At 48.0% G+C, this 23,416-nt stretch overlaps 1 protein-coding gene across 2 annotated transcripts in view; it reads right to left on the bottom strand.

The window, feature by feature from the left end:
* Positions 1-990: 990 nt before the first annotated feature.
* AP3D1 (adaptor related protein complex 3 subunit delta 1) overlaps positions 991-23,416 on the bottom strand; it is a 40,935-nt gene continuing 18,509 nt past the window's right edge. Inside the window, exons 7-32 of one of the 2 annotated variants that reach the window (XM_029965649.1) lie at positions 23,194-23,333; positions 22,836-22,909; positions 21,053-21,102; positions 19,232-19,281; positions 18,833-18,881; positions 17,936-18,081; positions 17,126-17,274; positions 16,817-17,047; positions 15,186-15,417; positions 14,636-14,781; positions 14,360-14,501; positions 13,537-13,608; positions 12,749-12,824; positions 11,697-11,896; positions 10,974-11,047; positions 8,520-8,733; positions 7,319-7,381; positions 6,594-6,695; positions 5,737-5,889; positions 5,565-5,612; positions 5,056-5,245; positions 3,952-4,040; positions 2,920-3,005; positions 2,471-2,592; positions 1,712-1,791; positions 991-1,583 (exon numbers count right to left, since the gene is read on the bottom strand). In XM_029965649.1, the coding sequence (XP_029821509.1) occupies positions 1,488-1,583; positions 1,712-1,791; positions 2,471-2,592; positions 2,920-3,005; positions 3,952-4,040; positions 5,056-5,245; positions 5,565-5,612; positions 5,737-5,889; positions 6,594-6,695; positions 7,319-7,381; positions 8,520-8,733; positions 10,974-11,047; positions 11,697-11,896; positions 12,749-12,824; positions 13,537-13,608; positions 14,360-14,501; positions 14,636-14,781; positions 15,186-15,417; positions 16,817-17,047; positions 17,126-17,274; positions 17,936-18,081; positions 18,833-18,881; positions 19,232-19,281; positions 21,053-21,102; positions 22,836-22,909; positions 23,194-23,333 (3,074 nt within the window). In that variant the 3' untranslated portion in view covers positions 991-1,487. The remainder of the gene's footprint in view (positions 1,584-1,711; positions 1,792-2,470; positions 2,593-2,919; positions 3,006-3,951; positions 4,041-5,055; positions 5,246-5,564; positions 5,613-5,736; positions 5,890-6,593; positions 6,696-7,318; positions 7,382-8,519; positions 8,734-10,973; positions 11,048-11,696; positions 11,897-12,748; positions 12,825-13,536; positions 13,609-14,359; positions 14,502-14,635; positions 14,782-15,185; positions 15,418-16,816; positions 17,048-17,125; positions 17,275-17,935; positions 18,082-18,832; positions 18,882-19,231; positions 19,282-21,052; positions 21,103-22,835; positions 22,910-23,193; positions 23,334-23,416) is intronic. The other variant, XM_029965650.1, reaches the window with a different exon arrangement.

Below are 23,416 nucleotides of genomic sequence, written 5' to 3'. Positions count from 1 at the left end.
AAAAAAAGAAATTGAAAGCAAGGGATGTTGGAGAAGGACATCAGCTGAGCATCCCTGCAGGACAGGGACATCCCCTTCCAGTGGTGACTCCACAAGATTTCAATGGTGCAGAATGGGCTTTACTTCAGACCCTCCTTCTTCCCTCTAAGGCAACCTTCTGCAGAGCCAAATCTGCAGCTCCTCACCCCCACCCCATCCTGCACTGGGAGAGGGGATCCCAATCAACCCCCTTCCCTCCTGCACCCAAGGCAGGGAGAGGGGATCCTCACTCACCTCCATCCCCTCCTGCACCCCAGCAGGGAGAGCAGCTCCTCATCCCCCCTCCTTCCTGCATCCTGTCTGGGAGGGGGGCTCCCAACCCATCCCTCTCTCCTGCCCCGGGGCAGGGAGGGCTCTGCCAAATCTGCTCCCACTGGTGGGAGGACAGGGCCGGGGGACACTGGGGGGACACTGTGGGGACACTGTGGGGACACTGTGGGGACACTGTGGGGACACTGGGACAGCTGGCTGCAGAGCCCAGAGGGAGGCCAGGGCTGTACCTGCACGCTGAGCACGAGGGGTTTCCCTGACCTGGCCATGGTGAACCTCGGCCGGGAGCAGAAGGATAACAGCACAGGAACAGACCCCTTTGGAGTTCCAGTTTCTTGCTACAGCTTCACTGTTCAGGAATGTGAAATCGAAGTGGACTCATCAAACCCATCAGCAGAGCCAGCTCAGAGGGGACAGGCCTGACAGACTCTGTGTGTGGGGCAGGCCCGGGAGCAGAGACCAAACAGCAACACTTCAGCCCACCTCATGCTCCCGCTCTCGACTCTTCCAGCTGTCACTAAAAGAAGGTTAAGGCTCAAGGCAACTACTATAGACAAACTCAAACATCCCAGCTCTCACAGGGCTCCTTTGGATTAGCTCAAGGAGATGGAGGATGTTTATATGCTGATCACAATAGATCTTGAGATAATAATAATAATAAATCATATATATATATATATAAAAAAAAACCAAAACAAAAAAGAGGCCTTCAGGTCCAGCACCAGCCTCTGCTAGAAATATACATCAACTACAGCAGCCCTGAATATTCCATGGCTAAGGATTCAGTCAACCTTCCCTGGCATGAGCACAAGCAACAGACTGTGCCACTGGTGATAAAGTCCTGCTCATCCCTCGTCCCATGCAGATGGAAGGTCATGGGATCATCATGAGCTGCTGAATAAATAGTGCCCTCCCCTCCCTCCCTCCCCTCCCTCCTCCAGTCATGTCACCAGGATCTCTTTGGGCTAGAAAGGGTTAACACCACGGTTTGTAAAAAGTTGTGAAATAAAAAGGTAACATACAGCCTGGAAATGTCTAAACTGCAAGGGAAGGTGGAGGGAAGGGAAAGCACGTGCCTCAGGGTAGTACATGCGTACGAGGGAGCAACTGAACACTGGGGTCTGCCCGGCTTTACACAAGGCTGTGTTCCTGGCCTTGGAACATGGGAGAGGGGAGAGTCAGCACTTGGACAATGTCTCTTTCATCTCGTCCAACAAGTTGCTAAGCAGGGTGGAATCGTTACATTTCCCATCTATGGATACTGAGTTCTCTCCCTTGGAAAGGAAAAAAGAAAAAGGAAAAAAATCCATCAGCTCCTCTTCCACGCTGGGATAATTTTGTTCCCAAGCTCAGGGAAGAGGCAGTGGAAGAGAGGGAAAGCTGCAGATTTGGCTTCTCTCACCTTTTTTACCAGTAGGCAGACGTGATGGCCCTGGATAGAACGGCTGTACATGGATGCACAGGAATCAACACGTTCCACAACTGCAAAGGAACAGGAATTCCAGTCAGTGGGACAATTTTAACACAAGCCTTGCTTCCCTCCCACTGCTCTGCCTGGCCTGAGGAACAGGAGCTGCTGCAGAGGGGAGGAGGAAGTCGGGGTTAAGATGTGCCTGGCTCCTCCTGGCTTCTGGCTGGGACATTTCACAATAACGAGGTGACTCATTTGTCTCCTAAGGCACAAACACTGCTCAGAATGCAGATTTCTTCCCCAGAAACACTTCCAGTGAGGCAATGTCTAGTGCAAACACCAGAGCACGATGAAACAGCCTGTTGTTTTGCTTCAGCCCGCCCTTGTGTTTTAATTAATAAATCCAAACCTGGATGGCTGGGGCTCTCCCTCACTGAACTGAAGCCCTGAAGATCAAACCCACCCTCCACTCCAGGGAGCACTCACAGCCTGTGATCACACATGTGATACCTGTCACATGCCTCGCTGGGCTGCAGGAAAGCCCCAGGGACAGAAGGAGAGTCCCTTTTGAAGAACACTGCCTGCTTTGAGTATTAAAAAACTGGAAAAAACTCATCTCCCAAGTTTATTTAATCTGGCCATCACCTGCTCCTGTGGTTGCTGAGGCCATGGAGTGTTGTGCTTGCCAAGCACAGCAGAGATTTTAGGATATGGAGCTTTGCAGAAGGTTCTGCATCCAGGAACACTCACCTGAAAAATGATGATGAAAACAGATCTTTGCCAGTAGATGCTGGAAAGAAATGCTAATTCCATCTACTTTAATAGAACTCATGTGAAGATCTCCAGACTCCAGGAGCTTGGCAAAAGCATCACTGCAAAACAGGGAGGAAGGAAACACTTCAGCAGAAATGCAAGGGGAACACTCCCCACTAGTCCCACGGAGACATGGCACGATGGAGAAGTCTCAGTACCACCAAGCTCTAGGAAAATGGGTTTGCAGCAAATATGGGAAGCACACTCCAGACTCCTCTGGAGCATCCTGACCTCAACCAGAGCCGCCCCTGCCACACAGGGCACAGAGCTCCCTCCTCACAGCCACTGGACACAATCTAAGGTATCAAACACCACCCAGGACACTGAGCTGGGACAAAGCCCCCAGGACAGGCAGAGCCCAGCTCAGCCCCGGGGGCAGCACTTACCTATAGCAAGGCGTGGTGATCAAGTATGAAGCACAACTGAAGTGCAATTTGAAATCTAGTTTTTCATGGGTTGAACCTTCATCATTCTGCAACAGGTCAGAGGAAAGGAGATGAATGGGAGCCCTGAGGCAGCAAGAGGAGGCACCACTCCCACCTACCAGGCACCAACGAGGACTGCAGGGCTCAGTTCCCTCTGAAATCCCCCAGCTGGGCCTGAAGGATCAGTCTGGGAACAACCATCCCACTAAAACATCAGCCCACTCATGGATTTGGGCAGCTGGGCTGGCACAGGTAAGGCACAACTGGCTGCAGGTTCTGCCTGCACTCTGCTGGAACAAACTGAGCAGACTGAGTTTAAACTAACACTCGGGGATGTGGTCTTACAGCTCATTATTTTCTGAGCAAAATCACAAATTAGTATCTCCCAGATTCTTAGATACTGAAAATAGGACTAGCCTGCTATTTTTAAGAAACTCTTAAAATAGAGATAATGTCTGACTCAGGAGTAGCCACAACTGTCTCTGTTCACTTCCTCTGAGCTGCTCATGCAGCTCCTTCATTAATTGTACTGAAATAAGATCAAAGCCCCACATAGTCTTGCACAAGTCAATACTCATCAAACAATGCCTTCAGATAACCTCACTCTTGCTCTGGTTTCCATCCTTAGTAACTCTATTAATCCTCATTACTGCTCTCCAGCCTTGTTGCAGGCAGCAGTGTCCAGCTGATGCCTGGCTAACTGAGATGAGGAGCAACAGCCCCTGGTTCCATGTTTCCCAGATCCCTGCAGGGATTCTCCAGCTGACAGTGTGGCCCCTGTCCCAGGCTGCCCTGCTCACACACTGCCAGCAGTGACACTGAGGACACCCTCTGCACAAGATGTCCTGTGCCAACACTCCTCTCCCAGCACAGGGGGGGTGCAGCAGAGATGAAATGATGCCTAAAGAAAGCTCCAGAGCACAACTTCCCACCCAGGTCCAGCTCCCTGACACAGATCCAAAGGAAGCAGAAGCAGTTGAGAGCTGCACTTACTTTGACTATAAAGGACAGTGTTCCTTTTAACTTCTGAGCCATAATAATACTCTGAAGGGTAAACACAAACTGGGCTTCATTAGAGATTCCTGGCGTGGAGAGAGGAGAGGGAGAAGTCAGGTCAGAACATGGCTCCCAGATCTAAGTCATGGTTAGAGTAAACTCATTTATGTGCTGACTGCTTTTGAACCAAGTTTGGAATTTTTTGTGTAGTTGGAAGAGAGTTCCACACACAGTTCCTGTGGTGAGTCAGTGTTACAGCACTTGGGTCTCTCGGAAACAGCATTTGGTAGAGGTTATTGAGCAAGTGCCTGGGCAGAGTATGTCACAGTGGCACACATTTAAACTATTTGTGTAACTGGAAATTAGAAAGCTTTCAGAGCTAATTTGAATTCTAATGTTTCTACATTTTCCTTTTAATATATAAGTCTGTGTCAAGAATAGAATTAAAACCAAATTAAATACCCCACTGCTTTCCATGGGGGACCAAAATGCACCCTGAGGCCACCAGAGCTCTCTGTGAGCTGTTTCAGTATTCAAATGAACTCTCTGCTGAGGAAGTGAAATCCAAGGAAGTTCAGCACTTCAGCTGTTCTGCTGTGCTCTGTGCAAAGCCACTGTCCTTCATTTCTGTGTCTCAACACTCCTGAAGGGCTCAGCTCCCCTCCTTACACATCCTCACACAAACCTTCACTGCATGAGGCCTCTGCCACTGAAACAGCGGGACAAACAGCTCCAGAATAAATCCAGAGTGGATTCTAATGGTCCATAAACCTCTAACTTGGTTTGATTTTAAATCTCATAGCAAACTCCTCATGAATGTTGGGGTTTTGTAGTCCAAGGGGTGCCAGCCTGCAGGCACCTGGAGAAAGAACTGGGACTCTTGGGACTCCCAGCCCTAAATTAAGGCTTTGCTCTTGCTGCACAGAACCACCTGTGTCACAGCCACGCTCTGAGAAGCTTTATCCTCTCCAGGGAACTGTGGCAAAGCCAGCCAGGCAGAGACAAGGTTTTTTAGGCAAACAGCAGGAAGTTCAAACCATTCTTCCCACAGGAGGGCAGTGCAGGGCCAGCCACAGTCCAAGAACCCCGTGCAAAGCCTACCAGGGGGGAGCTGGAAGGGCACAGGAATCCCATCGTGGACTGAGGATCCTTCTGGTCGGAGCATTTTAGTGTTGAGAGAGTCCAGGACATTTAGTTCCATGCTCTTAAGGAAGCTAGTGCTTTTGTTCTCAAAGATGACAGACACAGTCACTTGACTGTCGTTCTGGAGGTTTCCTTGGATGTCATAGGTCTGCAAATGAAGGGAAAAGTGTCACAGGAAAGGTTCAGAGACTCCAAGGAGCAGAACCCAGCACCAGGATAAAACAAGGCTCAAAAGGAGGGAATCTGCACAGCTAGAGGGTAATGAACACACACTGCTGCTGAGCTATGTGGTGGGAAAATATCAACTTAGAAACTAAAGTGGGACACCCAAAGGGATGGAAATTGTTATAGTTCTGCCTCCTGGGATTTAAACAGTTCCTCAGCTACATGAAGTCACCACACCATCCCCAGGGTACCCCCTCTGTTCTTAGGGAACACAAAGAGGAGACATCTGGAACAAAACTCACCATTTTAATGAATGGATTTTCAGCAAGAAGGCGGTAACTGGACATGGGCTGAAAAACAAGAGAGAAAAATCAGTGTCCCAGTGTAAGTAACTTCTCTGCAAAGGGGCTCCCTCTCCCTCCTCCCCAGCAGCCCAGCCCTGCTGGTGCCCTGTGCCAGGGCACAGCTACTCACTGGCAGTGGCTCATCCTCTAGTGTTCCGTTCTGCACCGACCCCGGGGGCTCCTCCTCGCTGTGGTGACTCTTCTTTTTGGATTTCTTTTTATCCTTGGATTTCTCCTCTTTCTCTTTCTTGTGCTTTTTCTTCTTATGCTTGGAGGATTTCTGCTGAGAAGAACAAGAAATTGCAACAAAGCCCTTAAAAGCCCCCTTGTCCCACACTTCCAAGGCCACTCTCACTCTGCACTTTCTGGATTGAGCAAAGTTTTCCTTCACTGCAGAACCCAAAACAAAGCTCCCATTCCTTAAATCCAGGGCTGAGTCCCAGAAAACCCTTGCTCCCCACTGGGATGATAATACCTTATCCCAAAGCAGCCTGGGAGCAGCACAAGACCAAATCTCTCCAACTGCTTGGAAGCTCAGCTTTAACTGTGACCCATTCCTTGGCTCAAGGAACAACCAAACCTCTCAAGGTTTAGGGCTGCTCAAGGATGTAACACTTGCAGGTGATCATCACACTGAAGAGGAGTTGGCAATTCCTTGTGCTGCTTTTTAAGGAATTTCAGACAGCAGCAGAACGTGGCTAAAGGGTGACAGCAACTTCATAGGATCAGAGAAGCAGTGAAGTTGGAAAAGACCTTTAAGATCATCAAGCCCAAGCATCAACCAGCAGCACCACCACGGTCACCACTACCCCACGTCCCCAAGCGCCACATCCACGTTTTTTGAACGCTCCAGGGACGGTGACTCCACCCTTGGCAGCCTGTGCCAGTGCTTTACAACCCCTTCCATGAAGAAATGTTTCCTAATATCTAATCTAAACCTCCCCTGGTGCAATTTGAGGCCATTTCCTCTTAACTTAAACCACTTACCTTTCCTTCATCCTCCTCCTCATCATCATCCCGCTCTTCCCTTTCTTCCTTTTTGACCTCCTGAGGTTCAGCCACCACAGCAGCTCCCAGTGCAGGCTCGCTCTGAGGAGATGAGCAGAGGGACTGTGACACTGTGCAGCTGAAACAACCCAATCTCACACCAAAAGAGGTCCCAGCAGTGACACTCACCCCCAACTGTTATTTCAAACACCACATTAGGCTCACATGGGACCAAGCACTTCAATTTATGCCTCTGAAACCCAGCAAATATGATCACCTGAGGACACCATGCAAGAGGTTTCTTCCATCCCCTTCAATTCCCTGTTTCATCCTCTACAATCTCACATCAAAATTCATGAGATTTTCTCTTTCACACAGTGTCTCTCATGTCTATTAATGTTGCTCATGTCTAGCTCACACTGGGAAATAAAACCATACCACTATACAATATTAAACCCCACCAGCAATATTAAAGTTGACCTGTATCTGTATCTGTGCCTGTATCTGTATTTTTACTTTTATCCCTTGATCTGCACAGGAGAATGAGCCTGAAACCTCCCACTGCACTGTCTGTGAACTGGGGACACACAGTCTCACTGCTCCCCAGCAACGAGCTGAGGAGATGGAGCTGATTTCCCCTCTGTGCTGCAGGATGACACAGCACAGCTCAGACACCAGCACAAGGGAAGCTTCCTGCGAGGGGTAAGATGTGGGACAGGGGTTACCTGTGCCTGGGGTGCAGGAGCAGGTGCTGGAGCAGTGGAGAGCCAGAAATCCAAGTCTTCCCCCTGAATTTCATGAGAAAAAAACATTATGGTTGTTTTGGCACCATTCTTAAAACAAACAAACAACCCCCTCCAAAAACAACAAAGAAAACCAAGCCAGAAGATCCCAGGGCTGGAGCCCCTCTGCTGTGAGGAAAGGCTGAGAGAGCTCGGGGTGCTCACCTGGAGGAGAGAAGGCTCCAGGGAGAGCTGAGAGCCCCTTGCAGGGCCTAAAGGGGCTCCAGGAGAGCTGGAGAGGGACTGGGGACAAGGGATGGAGGGACAGGACAAGGGGAATGGCTTCCCAGTGCCAGAGGGCAGGGTGAGATGGGATATTGGGAAGGAATTCTTGGCTGTGAGGGTGGGGAGGCCCTGGCACAGGTTGCCCAGAGCAGCTGTGGCTGCCCCATCCCTGGCAGTGTCCAAGGCCAGGTTGGACAGGGCTTGGAGCAACCTGGGCTGGTGGGAGGTGTCCCTGCCCATGGCAGGGGGTGGAACAGGATGGGCTTTAAGGTCCCTTTCAACACAAACTAGTGTTTCATTCCATGACTCTGCAACAATTAAATTAAAACCCTAATTCTTCATGGAAGTGCAGCACTCCAGAGCTCCTCATGCACAGATGCTGCAACACGTTTAGGAGCAAACAGTTCAAGAAGCTTCACTTCAGCCTTTGAGCACCTCCAAACCCAGGTGACAGTGACTGCCCAGAACCCTCACCCCCTCTCCAGGCATCCCAAGAACACTGGGCACACAGAGAAGTGCATCTCTGCAGGGTGCCTAATGAGGAGGCTGCAAGTCTGAGAGATCCTGCAGTAAATGCGAGGCAGGATGCAGAACAAACCCGAGTCCCAGGTATTTTTCTAGGGAATTCCCTGTTTGAAGAACACACAAAATGCCAGTAAACTCAGCTTCCAGCTGAGCTCTGGCAGCTCTGCTGTGTAGGTTGCAGTGAAGCTGAATTTTGCTGGCTTAGAAGGCTGAGGAAATGTTAATTAACAGAAATCTTTAAATACCTGTTGTTATGGCTGTAAAAATGTAGGGAAATAAAGGTTGAAGGCATTCAGCTGTTTGAACTGTCAAATGTGACTGTTCCTAAGCAACAAACTGAACACAGCAATAAAAACCAGCAGTTGCTAAAATAATGCAAGTCTTGGAGAATTACCTTTTTTTCTTCTTCTTCTTCCTCCTCCTCTACCACCTTTTTCTCCTTCTCTTTCTTCTTTCCTTTGTCTCTCTCTTTTTCTTTGTGTTTCTTTTCCTTCTTTTTGGGTTTCTTGCTCTTCTTCTCTACCAGGGCAGCTTCTGAGTCCGGTGACTTCAGGGTCTCGACATTTCTGTGTCTCTGCACTGGCAGCTTCTCACTGTCTGCTAAGGGTCTGGAAAAGAGAGAGCCCATCACCCTGGTGCACACATCCTCCCCCTGCCCAGATTGTCTGCTGGGGGTCCAGGACAAGGTGTGCTTCGTTTTTAAAGAGCTGGGCCCCATAAAAAAACCTGAAATCAGCACATATTTCTGCACCTGAAGTTTATTTATGCAACTGCAGACACTGCCCTGGAGGATTAGAAGTTGAAGAAAACAATTTGAAGGGGACTGAGAGCCAAGGTCTTGCTGTTTAACTCCTAAAAGTGCTAATTACAGACCTGCAGGCTGAGTAACACCTGCAGAAGAACACACTGGGTGTTACCCTCTATTTCCATGGAATCCCTCTCAGAGGAAGAGCAAAGATGTGAACCAGCATTTCCACCAGGGTGGAAATCCGAGCAGTGGGATGTCAGCACAGCTCAAACAGCCCTTGAAGGGTGTGGGGTTTGTTGTTCTTGATGAGTAGATCCCTCCAACTGGGAGTTATTCTAAATGATTTTTATTTTGGAAGTTTACACTCTGAATTTGTACCCTACTATCACATTTTAAAAGTTAAGTCATATTTAACTTCAGACACCTGTTTCCAAAATAGTATAGTAGTACAGTTACGCTACAAATAGTAGTTCACATTACACTGTATCCCAAATTGGGAAGAAACACCACAGAAATTTCTCTTGTTCTTGTCAAACATTTCCAGAAATCAGCAAGAATTTCACAGTTTGCCTCTTTTTCTATTTCTCAGCTTTTATTTAATGTTAATTTTCATGTTTGCACAGCAAACACCAGTTCAGGAAGATTTCTAACGGCTTCAAATACCTTAAATTTTTGGCCTACACTGCACAAAGGACCAGACCCAATTCATTTTTCACTTTCCAAGGGCAAGATGGGCCCCACCTGTGTGAGCAGCCAAGAGGCCTCATCCTTCAGCTGCATCACACACACCTCTACAGGAACAGGGGCCAGGCTGAGCCAGGGACAAAACCCACACAAATGCAAGGGTCACTGATTTCAGCAGTTCCACCACCCTTCAAGGATTTACAGTGTCCACCAAAATCAACCAACCTGGCAAAGGTCAACACTTACAAGATGTTCTTACCTGGGAGGCTTCCCTGAAACCAGACTGCGTGTGAGCGTGACAGACAGAGCAGTGCAAGCAGAGAGAGAGAGAGGACAGAGATGAGAACCATGACAGGACAGCAGGGCCACCACGGGCCATGGGCAGGGATGGATGGAACAGGGCAACAGTCCAGAGATGCCTCCTGAGCACAGCACCCAGCCCCTGCTCTGTGCCCTGCACTGGGGAGGCTCCTCATGCAAATACAGGCTCTGTAGTCAAAAACTGAGTTCCTTTTATACACTGGCACCTGCAGACCCAGAGGAATGATGGGCTCAGGAAAAAAGGAAGTTTTTCAGAAACAGTTCCTTCCCTTTTTTGCAAGGTGGTGAGGGGCCAAAGCTCTACAAACTGGGGAACTGCAGAGAAGGGCACAGACTTCCAAGGGGTAGAGAGATACTACACACACCCCCACGGGGCTGCAGAGTCCTCCAAACTTTACAGGAGGCATCCCTGGACCATAAAACAATTATTTTTAGCATGATGATTTTGTAAAACAGCAACTAAAGAAACAACCAATCTCCATGTGCAGCACTGAACAGCCCAGAGCTAATGTGATGCAGGGATTTGGGATGCTGGCACTGGGACAGCTCCAGCAGCTGAGTGGGGGCCAGACTGGGCACAGTTGTGACAGTTCCCTCAGTCATGGCAGAACACCTTTCAACAGTGGGACCACACTGAACAGCCCCAGGGCACGGGGGGGGGACAGACACGGTGTTACTGGGCAGTGACCACAACCCAGGGCACACGGGCTCCCACGGACACAGAGCTTCTGAGAGGGACACACGGACACAGGGCACACTCAGGGCCAACACAGGGCACAGCAGACACAGTGGGACACCCAAACGCTGAGAGGAACTCACACCTGATCCAGGGACACTGCCTGTGCTTCCAGACTCCTTTCAGTCACACTAAAGGACTCCCTTGTCCCTCCCAGCCCCTCCCTGATCCAGCAGCTGAGCTTTTATCACCCATGTTGCAGTGGGGGCCCAGGCTGGTTGATCACCTGAGGTTTCACCCAAACCATGGGGAGAGACTTGAGCTTTTTCCCCTCTGAAGTCCCAGTGCCTGCTCAGCCCAGCCCTGCCCTCCTGTGTTCTCACTGCAACTCATTAATTCCCACACAAACTGTCACTTACTTATCCAGATCTATATCAAGTGCTTTATAGGGATCGTTGGGATCCTTGTCATCTTCATCACTGGGCAGAGCATTCTGCAGGAGAGATAAAGAGACCATCACTGAGGGAGCAATTCCCAAACTAAAGCTCTACATCACCCAAATTAAATGTTTTTGAGCCTGTTAACCCTGGCCCAGGCCAGCTGCAGTCAGGCACTTAGGGGAACAATGCTCTTCAATGCAGCATCAAGTTACAAGATTAATTTAGAACAGAAAACCCTTCTTCATAAACTGCAGCATTTGAATGGCTGCTGCTTGGTTCTGATTAAAGGAAATTTTAGGAACAAACACAGATGACATCATTAGCATGTGCAATTAATTACCATCAGCTGCAAAGCTGCTGACTAGACAGCAAGTTACTGTCAAAGTGAAGCAGCAGAGCATAATTGATGCTATTTGGACAGCACTACTCTTAGAGCAGGGATGCACATTGTTTTGTTGGTTGGTTTTGACTTTTTTAATAGCTTCAGGGAATATTTTTTGTCTTTCTTGTGCACAAAAATTCACAAAAATCATTCCTCCCTCTGAAAAGAGCAGCCTGGGACCATCTCAGTCATTCCTGAAACGGCTCTGCCAGGAACCAGAGGTCTGGGAATGCCAAACTGTGGACTGGCTGGCAATTCTGGGGGCAGACTGTCTCAAGAGCAGCACACAAAGGCAGCCCAGCCCCAAGCCCAGCACTGACCTCGGGCATCTCCTCGGTGATGATGTCCACGTGGTGGGCGGGCGCGATGTCCTCCTCGCTCTCCGTGTGCAGGGAGTTGTGCCGATGGTGTTTCCCTCTCTTCTCCTTCTTCTGCTTTTTCTTCTTCTTGTCTTTCTCCAGTTTCTGTTTGTGCCTCCTCTCCTCTTCCAGTTTCACGTACTGGTCAGACATGGGCATTCCTGGGGGGCAGCCGAGCTGCTCTCAGGCCACAGTGCACATGGACTGAGCACTGGGCAGGATGGCAGCAGTGCCCCTGCTCCCAGCAGTGCCCCTGCTCCCAGCAGTGCCCCTGCTCCCAGCACTGCCCCTGCTCCCAGCCCCTGCCAGCAGTGCCCCTGCTCCCAGCCCCTCAGAGCCAGCGGGATCCACCCTCCCTGTGCTCCCACATCCCCTCACCCAGCTGCCCTCTCACACTGCATCTCTCCAAACCAGGGCAGAGCTCAGTTCTGCTCCCTGGGTCTTGTCCACATTAACTGCCTTACAAAGAACACCTAAACATTGATTCTTTGGGCAGAATTGGTGCCACTGCTGTACTAATACTGACATCTTCCCACACTCCTGGGAAAATATTTGATATTTAATATCGATATTAAATATATGCACTTAGAACTCATCCCTTGCAATGGACTGCACTTTATCAGCAGCTTTTCAGCTGAAAAACACTCAGATACACAGATGCCTTTTGAGATTTGAATATAGATATTATACCATCAGACTCCACTTAAAGTCTCTGATCACCTCCACCATTTACATGACCACTTCTAAGACATTGTTAAGGTGACTGTTCCCCCACATTTACACATTACAGCCTTGGCTGCACAATATCCTTTATCACAACTATTTCTAATATTATCTCAATAACTTGACTGCAAAGTACTATTTTCAAATGTAAATTAAGGAGATATATTTAAGAGTCTAATCAAAGTGTGCTCCTTACCCTTCAGAACCTCAGGAGGAACTCCTGAGAAGGAATTACGACTTTTGCTTAACTGAAATTTCTGTAATTAATTTTCCAGATTAGCTGTGCTTACCTGGAACTTTTAATGGGACAGAAAGGTCGATCTGCACCACAGGAATATGCTCCACCCCTGGAGTGTCTTGGTATCGCTGGGAAAACAGAAACTTGTTACATTCTGAGCACTGCAAGTACAAATCTCTGCAAACATACATTACAAAACATCAAGCAGTTCAATCCCTTAAGTGAACATTTTAAAGGATAGGGATGGAACAGCTTGTTACTAATCCTGTGTGGCAGCAGAGTGTGTTTTAAAGCCAGCTGATAATTATTACAAAAGACCCTTCTCTTGCTACAGTTTTTTAACCCCACTACTGCCTTGAAGGTTTCCTGCAACTCCCTGAAGAATTCTTGGTTTGTTTTATCACTAATAACCTGCCACTTCAGAAGATCAACTGGGAGATTTGAGTTGGGGCAAAGGGGGCAGTCCTTGAACATCCAGGGAATGGAGCAGGTTCCTTCCCTGGAAAAGGTGTTAAGAGACCACAACAACTTTCTGATGCACAGAACACATGGAGCATGTTCAAGGTTCACCTCTGGGTGAGGTGCCTGGTGATGGGAACTCTGGATCACCCAGAGGGACAGACTGCACAGACACTTGCAGAGCACTGGCTGCTCTCGGGATATCAGGTCACTCCTGAGATTCTCCACACAAACAGGACCTGTAAAACCAGTTGTAGGCAGCCACTGCAGTGCACACACCATAAAGGGGGCAGTGTCCCAGAGGAAGCTGCAGCTCTGATGTTCAGGGAGCCTTCACACAGTGACATGAGAGGCCAGGGAGATACTGCAATTCAGACTCACCTTCTGTGGGGAAGGAGAGCTTTTAATATAAAATGGGTTGTTTGCCTGTTCTTGTTTCCGGGCTTCCCGACGCTAAAAACGAGAGGATTTGCAGTTAAAATGTTTGTTTGTAAGCAAAGAGAGAAAAGGCATCAAAGTGCAAGACATAATCTCCCTGAATTTCTGGAACAATATACATAATTACTTGTGAAAAGAGCAGAGTAGCTCATGTATGATAAAGCAGTTCTGAGTTACAAGACATACCAGGATAGAACTACAGGTACCATTACTAATTCCCAACCCTGGAAGTGTCCATGGCCAGGACAGACAGGGATTTGAGCAAAGTGGGATAGTGGAAGGTGTCCCTGCCCGTGGCAGAGGATGGAACTAAATGATATTTAAGGTCCCTTCCAACCCAAACCATTCCATGATTCTATGATTCTATAGCTAATATTCCTTAGAACACCCTTCTTTGCTTTTTAGATATAGGCTAGAGGTGGTAACTTCCCAAAGGCCACATTTTGATGGCAATTCAAATGTTTGCTTTCCTATCCATAAAGACAGTAAGAAGTGAAGATTCTTATCAACAAGTTCTCTCTGTGACACCAGAAAGGTCAGAGGCAGGAAAGGTGGGATCCCTGCTGAGAACAGACAGTCACAGTAACTCACAGAAGCTGCTGAGGTCCAAAAGCACCAGTTCAGATCAAACCATCAGCTTCCCAGAGCTGCACAGAGCACAACAGCTCCCTGGCTACCTGGAGACTCCCCAACAGCTCCAACTGCTTCAGCAGCACTTACTTTACTACTGAACTATGTAAGGAAGAGCATTTTAACATTCACTCACTCTGGCCAGTTCCTCTTCGTCTATCTCTGGCTGTCTGTGTCTGGAATGCCTTTGTTCCTCTTCATGAAAGATTGTTTTGGGCTTTTCATCCTCAGACTCGCTGTCTGAGGGAGGTTCATTGATCCAGGCATCGAGGTCCAGGCTGGGGAGAATTGCAGTGAACAAACAGCTTGACTCAGTACCCCTGAGCATTTCAGTGTCTCATCACACACTTTGCTTTATCATTTAAGAGTTTAAAAGTTTAAATAAGGCTTTAGGAGAGAGAAGGAACCTCACCCCTCTGGAACAGGTACTTTCTTCTGTGCTTTAGGAGCCACAGGGTTCAGCTCACCAGCAAACAGGGCTATCACCTCCTCAGCTACAGGAACTTCTTTTGCTTGTAGCTTCTGAATGTATTTTATCAGCTGCAAGATGCAAGAAGCCTAAAAACAAATGCAGAAGTAATTTCAGGAGTAATATTAATCATCTGAACCAAGCAAATCAACTGCAGTGGAAGTCAGCAGAAGGTAAGTGTTCTACTCCATGAAGGGAATTAAGAGAAGCAGCATAAACTGTAGGCTTGGAGCAAATGTAAAAATTCCACATTAACCCTCCCTTCTAGCTGGTTCCTTTTTGTGTCCTTATGTGCCTGAATAATTTTAAAATTAAATTGTTCTGAGTGAAGTCCTTGCAGCCTCCAGAGATGGCATCAAACTACAGTGAGATCTGGGCTTTGTCCTTGATAACAGCTTACAGCAAATGAGCACGGCCACAGGCAACCACAACATGCTCCAAGACAAATGAGAGCCTTTCCATGATAAATCCCAAAGCAATTTTGTTGTCTCACCCTCTCCTGCACCTCCAGGTCTGCACTCTGGACAAACTGAGGCAGGCGCTCAATCATCAGCTGGGTGATTTCCTGAGCTGCTTCCTTGTCCCCAGCCTGCTCCTTCTGCTGCAGGATGGATGCATAGAGCTTCACCATGTTCTGCACATACACTGCCTGGATGTGGCCGGGCAGAGTTGTCACTTTGGGCCTCAGCATTGCTTCCAAGGTCTGGTTGGCTTCCTCGAGGTGTCTGTAAGCAGAGAGTGCCCCAGAAATAAAGCCCAGCAGGCAGCGCTCAGCTCGTGAAGGTCACGTATGGCTCAGGAGAACAGATCACAGAACTTGTTTTAACAAATCTCATGCTCCTACTCACAATTGTCTCCTCACAGCTAAATGGAACATGCACAAAAAAGTTACTGGACTACTACAAACTGGAAGATAAAATTCTTTCAAAACAAAAATGTGATCAAACTGAAAAAGGAGAGTATGTTCTCTTACTTCTTAATCAACAGTTTTCTTTCCACAACTTTGTTAATTAAAGGTCTGATATGGACCAGTGTTCCTTAAATATCACATCTACTGTGTGAATTTAAACTGGAGCCACTGTTCAGAATGACAACTAAAAGAAGAAACACCAAACCAGGAGACTATAGTATACAGTTAGTTCAATTTACCAAACTGAAAGCTGGGTAAGCAGCAGTATCTGCACACACAACCAAGACACAAAAACATCTACTAAAGCTAAAAGACAATGTTGGTACAAGAATATTGGAAACTGTGCTACTGTGGGTACTGAGAAACTCTGAGCAAAAAGGAAAACGATTTCTAATTCCCAGGAAGACTGGGTTCTGCAAAACTCTTTCAACAAAGGCAAAACAGGGAACAGAGGAAGAACTATTTCAAACATGGTGACTGGACATGTGCCCTAAGATACAAATGATTAAGGAATTCTTTCAATGTCTTCTTAAGATCTAGCAGCTTCTACCCACAACACTACAGAACTATTAGAGAGTGTCCAGGGAGGGCTAAGAAGATGGGGAAGGGTCTGGAGGGGAAGGGTCTGAGGAGCAGCTGAGGGCACTCAGCTGGTTCAGCTGGAGCAGAGGAGACTGAGGGGAGACTCCTCGGGGGCTGCAGCTCCTGCCGAGGGGAGGCGGAGGGGCAGGGACTGAGCTCTGCTCTGGGACCAGGGACAGGACCCAGGGAAGGGCTGGAGCTGTGCCAGGGGGGTTGGGATGGATCTCAGGGAAAGGTTCTTCCCCCACAGGGTGCTGGGGCACTGCCCAGGCTCCCCAGGGCAGTGGGCACGGCCCCAAGGCTGCCAGAGCTCCAGGAGCGTTTGGACAACGCTCTGAGGGACAGGGTGGGATTGTTGGGGTGTCCTGGGCAAGGCAGGAGTTGGACTGGATGATCCCTGAGACCCTTCCAACTTGGGATATTTTGTGATTCACTACAATGGCTTCCTGCATGGGCAGGACTACGGAGAAGAAAAACAACCAGATACTCAAAATGCCTGGGCTAGGAAGAGCCGAGGAACCCATGGGGTGAGGGAGCAGGAAAGCAGCATCGTTTCGATAGCACTGAGGTGCAAAGCCAGACCCATCCTGCTCTCCAAGCCACAATTCCGTGCCCCACACCCCAGCACTCACTCGGAGAACTCCCCGCAGATCCAGGCGGCCGCGTAGAGCACCTCGCAGATGCCGTTGCGCTGGGTGTTGCTGGCCAGCAGGTGGGCGTTGTCCAGCAGCGTGGCCATCTGCGACACCGCGAACTTCCGGATGGCCTTCACCCTGATGGCCACGTCCAGCATCTGCGCCGCGATGAGGTGGCCGTGCCTCGTGCCCTCCAGGCGGGTCAGCTCCACCAGGATGCTGATGTACCTGCAGGCAGCACAGTGGGATCAGGGACAGTCCCGCGTCACCCGCGAGAGGGGCCCCAGCCGGCAGGGGAGCACTGACCACTCGAAGTTGGTGATGTACTGGTAGTTGGACTGGCTGCAGATGTCGATGATCTTGGTCAGCAGCTCATCCCGGTACGTCGTCCCTTCGGCTTTGTCCACGTGGATCATCAGCTTCTTCACGATCTCCATCAAGTTCTTCTTCGATACCTGGGACAGAGTTGAAGGGTGAACCACAGCTGAGCCCTCTGCCACACTGCCAAGTCCTTCTCACTCCAGCAAAGCAGCTGTTGGCTCTTGGCTGGGCCCATGTCATCTGTTAACAAGACATCAGAACCACCTCTCTAGGTCCAAGCTTTGGTCACAATCCAAAAAGGAACCTGTTTGTGTCTTTATGTAATATTGTTATTAAAGTAATTATAACAATCATTATATGTAACGTTGTTATTAAAGCAGAGTCAGCCCAAGTGCCCAAGGCTGTGCTGTGGGAGAGCTGAGGATCAGAATTACTCACAGCAACACAGAAACCCAGCAGGAAATTCATCTTCTACTGCAAGATGAGCAAATTTAAGAGTTTAAATCGCTTTTGCTTCTAAAGGAAACAAATTTAGGAGTCGTTGACATCCAGTGGAATTCTAGCATTTCAAAATGGGTGATTTCCAAAGTGAGAAACTCCTTCCAGTCTGAACCAAAGTTTTTAAAGCCCTCTCATGCTGTGCCAGGTGTTTTACTTGTCATAAGTGCCAGAAAAGACAAGGGAGTTATCACAAGTCAAGGGGGGCAGAGGGCAGAGAAAGTTGCATGTTTTTCTTAAATATCCCTTTCCTAGAGGGACCCAGGGGCTGGAGAGGAAATCAATGTAGGAACATACCATGCCATAGAGGAGATCTAAAGCTCTGAGCCTGATGGACTCATCTTTGTCATCCAAACACTGCAGAATGAGATCCTTGTGGGACTGGACCGACTTGGGGTGTGTTTTCAGGATTTTGGACATTGCCAACAGTCCCAGGTACTTCACTGTGAAAGACCAAATAAAACTTCTTTCCAAATATAGAAACACTGGTTTGTGCTGAGCATGAAATCTTAAAGCTGGTTTCAGTAGAAGCACTTGGTATTCAGACACTTGAATAAAAATCCATGATGAAGAAAAGCATTTTTGAGAATTGTGCATAGCCTTTAATTTCATAATCCCATATACAGACATGTAATTATAGATACAGTCTTCATCATGGGCTTCTCATACACCTCAAGTTTTATCACTGACATTAAAACATGTATTTTATATATAGGAACTATGGGTTTTGAGAACAGGCATCCTGGGGTGAATACAGCTTTAAAGCACTGAAGATTGGTGTGTAACAGTCCTGTCCTCAATGAGAAAAAAATCAGATGGCAGCAAAAAGAGCTGCACAAAGGAAAAGTCTCCCAGTATTCTTTGTGGTCACTAACGTAGATCAACACTCCCATTTCACTATTATGCTCCCACTGCTGAGTACCCCTCACTGCTTTCCAAGCAGCAAGTCTACAAAAAGGATAATCCCAGAGCGTGGAAAGAATTGGTTTAGATTTACAAGACCACAAAGAGCAGTAATTATTGCTCGTTTGTTTTAAAAAAATGAAGTGCTCACCATCAGAAATTATTTCCACATGAAACCCCCCAGCAATTGTTTGGAGCACACCAGGCCCTACAACCCCGAGTGAGGTGTTTGCAGAGACAGCCCCAGGGCTTGGGGGCCACGAGCTTCATGAAGACAAGCACCATACTTACAGTTCTGGTCAGAGTCTTCTATCAATATCCTCAACTTCTGAACACACAGCTGGAAAAAAAAGACCAAGTCATGTTTATTACATTATTGATTAAAATAACTCTTCCCAAAGTCCACTCATTACACAAAGAAGTGCACTGAGTACCAAGGGGCTCTAGGTTCGAGGGTTTTGTTGCATTAACACATTTCCAATCAGAAGGAACCTGACAGCAGGAGCTGAATAAAGAGTTGGGACAACTCTTACATGAGGAGAATCTGCATTTTAGAGCCAAATAAATAAGAGAATTTATACAGGAAATGCTTCAGTGTGCAGGATTGCTCCTGCTTTAACACAACCCCCTTTCCTCGGGGCACTTGGGCTCACAGGGCAGACAGAAGAACCCCCAAGGCCAGGGTGGTACCTGGATGCTGGCACTGTGGTTGGGCATCCCCGAGGACAGAGAGATCAGCACTGAAACACAGAACACAAACCCCAGTCAGCACAGCTGGGCTCCAGGGGCTGCAACAACACAACACCTGAGGGGCCACACCCAGCTCAGCTCACAGGCAAATTTATTTCATCTTTGTGTAATATTTAGATGTATATTTATGTATAATATTTATACAGTTTATTTTGTTGCTTGTTTGTTTGCTTGGACCTTTGGGGGTCTGGGGGAAGAAGAGAAGGTTGTGATACAACTTATAGTTTCATATACTTTAACAATAATAATAATAGGGCAGGAAAAAAAAAGCATCAAAAACCCCCTGTAAATATGTCAGCAGCTATTGCACAGCTGAGTTTTTAAGTGTGGATTTTCCCAATGCAATGAGATGCAGCAATGGATCCTGGAGTTCAATGGGACTGGACTGGAGCTTTAATTAAGCCACTGAGAGACTCATGGCACAACTCAGGTCCCACTGATGACTATGTGGGACATTTTAAAGCCCTGGCAGCCCCACAGCAGAAAAGGTGGGGTTACCCTGTTAACTGCTGCTGTCACAGTGTGGCCAAGTCAACCCCAACTCTGCTGAGCACGTCAGTTTGCTCACTGGGATCCCTCAGGGCTGCACTGCAGGGACAGGGAGGTTGCAGGGATAGAGGGGGCTGCAGGGACACTGACCCTGCAGGGACAGGGGGGGCTGCAGGGACACTGACCCTGCAGGGATTGAGGGGGCTGCAGGGACACTGACCCTGCATGGGATAGAGGGGGGCTGCAGGGACACTGACCCTGCAGGGACAGGGGGCTGCAGGGACACTGACCTGCAGGGACAGGGGGGGCTGCAGGGACACTGACCCTGCAGGGAGGGGGCTGCAGGGAACTGACCCTGCAGGGACAGGGGGGGCTGCAGGGACACTGACCCTGCAGGGACACTGGCATTTCCAGAGCTGGCAGGTGCTGCTCTGGTGCTTCCCAGTTTATTTGCTGATTGTGATCCTGACCTCCAAGTCCCTGAGGTGTCCTGGGTGGTGAATTCCCCCAGGATCACCCCCTGTGTCTCACTGCAGTCCCATTCTCATCCCCAATGGAATGACCCTCTGTGTTATTGCCCCTGCCATCATCCCATTTCCCTGAAGGAATGAAGGGATGCACACTGAGGGACAGCTCACCCTGCCCTCTCTGAGCTGAGCCAGCATCATTTTCCAAAGCACCCCCAGCAGACAGGCTGTGGCCAAACTGGGGGTGTCAGGAACCCTCTACTCCCCACTCTGACAGGAGAAGTGCCAAGTCTGAGCTGGAATATTGGGTTATCCTTCTTGCCTCTGGTTCTCCCTCCATCCCAGTTACGGAGCTCACATCCCTTCCCTAGAAACCAAAACTGTAAATCTGTAAAACCTCCTCTAAGACACCAAGTTTTTAAACTGTGAAGCTGCAAAATTAAAAAAAAAAAACCACAACCAACAACTCTGATCCATCATCATGTAAGAAAACTCCAAGAGACACCAGCCTCGTTTTACTTCTGTTGCTGCTGGTATATTTTGTAGTTGTAGCAACATTTAGGAGCTTGCACACAAATAATCTCGTTGTCTGTGCCTGGTTCCAGCCTTCAGCAAACACGACTCCACTGCAGTGACTGTGCCTCACTGACAAAGGATTTCAGCCCCACAGGGACACAGAGTTTGCCAGGACACTTATTCCAGTTATAAAATACATGAAGTTAAACAGAATAAGGTTTACAGAGGGTGTTAATTGATGACAAAGTTCATCACAGGTTTTTTTGAGGCTACAAGTTTCAGTTCTCACCTGCTATTACTGTGTTCACACATTCATACAAGAGAGACATGGCTGAGGTGCTGAAACAGAAATCAAGTATATTAAATAAGGAATAAACTGGCACATTTGGAAGAGTTGTCAGCAGTATCTTAGAGCAAGTTAACACCTTGAACTTCACAAGAAATTGCCAGTATCCTGTTCCATATCCCTTCAAATAGATGAAATGATTCCCACTTAAAAACTGCTGGGGGAAGAATTTTTGAACTGAATGCTTAAAAAACCAAAATTCTTCCTGGAGAAGCAAGTAAGAGCTGTGACAAGAAATGAGGAAGGAAGCATTACTCAAACTTCAGCACCAGCTACAGAGCACTGAAGCAATCTTGTCCAAAAATCCAATTAAATCCTCTGCCCCAGGTCTAAAATCCATGATAAGGCAGCTGGAGAAGCTCAAGTCTCTCTCCAAGGAGTGAGTCATGTCCCAGCAGCAGAGCCCTGGCTGTGCAGGCACACACTGCTCACCCCTGCAAGTCAGCAACCCATTCCCAAAGTCTGATTTCCCCAAAACTCAAATTCAAGATGACTTCTGCCAGTTGCACACAGAGCCAGTGCAGCTCTGAGCATTGCAAAGGTCCTTACAAACCCTGAGGGGAACAGGGAGCCTCCCGAGCACCGAGGGGGCAGAATCCAGGGGCAAGGGGGGCAAACAGCTCTGGAGGCAGGACAGCAGTGCTCTGAAGGTCACCTGGCACACAGGTGACAGTCCCCTCTGCTCCCTGGGCACTGGGTGGGACATGGCAGGGTGCTGCTTTGACTCAGGAAGTGCTGTGAGATCCAAAATGACTGAATGGAGACCAAACCAAAGAGGACTCAGTCCTCCCAGCTAAAAAAGGAATGTCTAACTGGGGAGCTCAGGAGAGGGAGCAGAGACAGGATTGAAGACACTGTCCATTTTCCTAGTTTTTCTGAGGAATTTAATCTATTTTTGACAGCTGCCAAACTCCTCTGTAGGTATTTGGATGCCAGGAATCCAAGGAGGATGGACAGGAATTGCCTGGATAGAGCTGCTCTCACAGCTACACAGATATCTGTTCAAAACCTGCTCATTCCCATCCATCCTTTTGCTCTGTCATGTGAAGAGAAACAAAGCTTTTCATTCAACAACTCAGGCATGAGATGACACTTCCTTTCATAACTGGGAGAATACATGCATTCCCTCCAAGGCATCCACTCCCTGATTTCAGTTCAGAATTAGAGCCAGAACACACTCCAAACCAGCTCTAACAAGGGACAAGGCAAGGAAATATCTTCAATTTTATTTAATCTATATTTAGGACTTGTATTGTAAGAACTCTTCCAAAACACATCTGAGCTGCCAAAGGCTTCAGAAAGGACTTTAACATATTCCTTGTCAGGCTGCTTTGGTGGGTAAGGCACTTCCAGAAAGGTCAGGAACCAAATGTGTGAGGTGAACAGGAGAGGCAAATAAACAGCTGAGCCTCTTTTAAGCCAGAGTTTTTATACATCCTCCATAGTCACCTCTGGGTTAAAATGCAGTGAAAGGAAAGCACATTGCTCCAGTTTTCACACATGCTTGGGGGGAATTCATGCTGACAGTCAGACACCCAGACTGTCCTCTGAGGTCTTTCACCTCGCTCAGGTTTTTCAGTCCTGATGTGAGATGAGTTTTGGATATTTGAAGTCAATATACTGAAATCCAGAAAAAGTTGAGAAATGCATCCCCAGCCCAGGTGCTGACCCACCCACCAGGCACTTTCCCAGCCCTAATGAACAAAGCAGGATCTGTCCCACAAACCTGTGGATGAGGTTGGTCAGGGGCTCAATCAGCTTCTTGCCCAGCCTTGGTTCTAATGGAGTAAGAGCACCAAACTATTCAGAGAGAAGTGCAGACAAGAAAGGGATTTAATAACTGCTTTTAAACAGCATCCAAATGTTATGTAAATTGCTGGATGCAATTGCAGCTCACTGTATTTAAACCAAGCTCTACTAACATAGTTTTCCCCTTTGGTTACATTCATAAACATCAGAAAATATTCCTGGTTTCTTTTTATTCAGAGTTGCTGGTAACCACACCTCCCACCAAGAAAGCCATTTTTACACCCAAGGTGATTTAATGAGAACCCCAATCCTAAAAAGAAAAGCAGAATACTTGCCAGTTTTATAATCTTAATGAGAACCCAATTATTGGTTGATGAAGTCATCAACTTGAAAAAGAGTGGAGCGAGGGACAGGTAGTTTTTGGGATTGCGTCGAGCCAGCTCACAAATCACATTTACTGCAGCAGACTGCACACCTGGGAAAACAGGGAAAAGCAGGAATCTCAGCAGGGCCTTAGCTGTAATGGAAATCTGTGGTGCAGAACCCCCAGAGCAGGAG

This window comes from Manacus vitellinus, unplaced genomic scaffold, assembly GCF_001715985.3.
Source record: "Manacus vitellinus isolate BGI_N305 unplaced genomic scaffold, ASM171598v3 scaffold_114_pilon, whole genome shotgun sequence".
Taxonomy (NCBI): domain Eukaryota; kingdom Metazoa; phylum Chordata; class Aves; order Passeriformes; family Pipridae; genus Manacus; species Manacus vitellinus.
The sequence above is the reverse complement of the archived record's forward strand: the minus strand, read 5'-3'. Positions and strand labels throughout refer to the sequence as shown.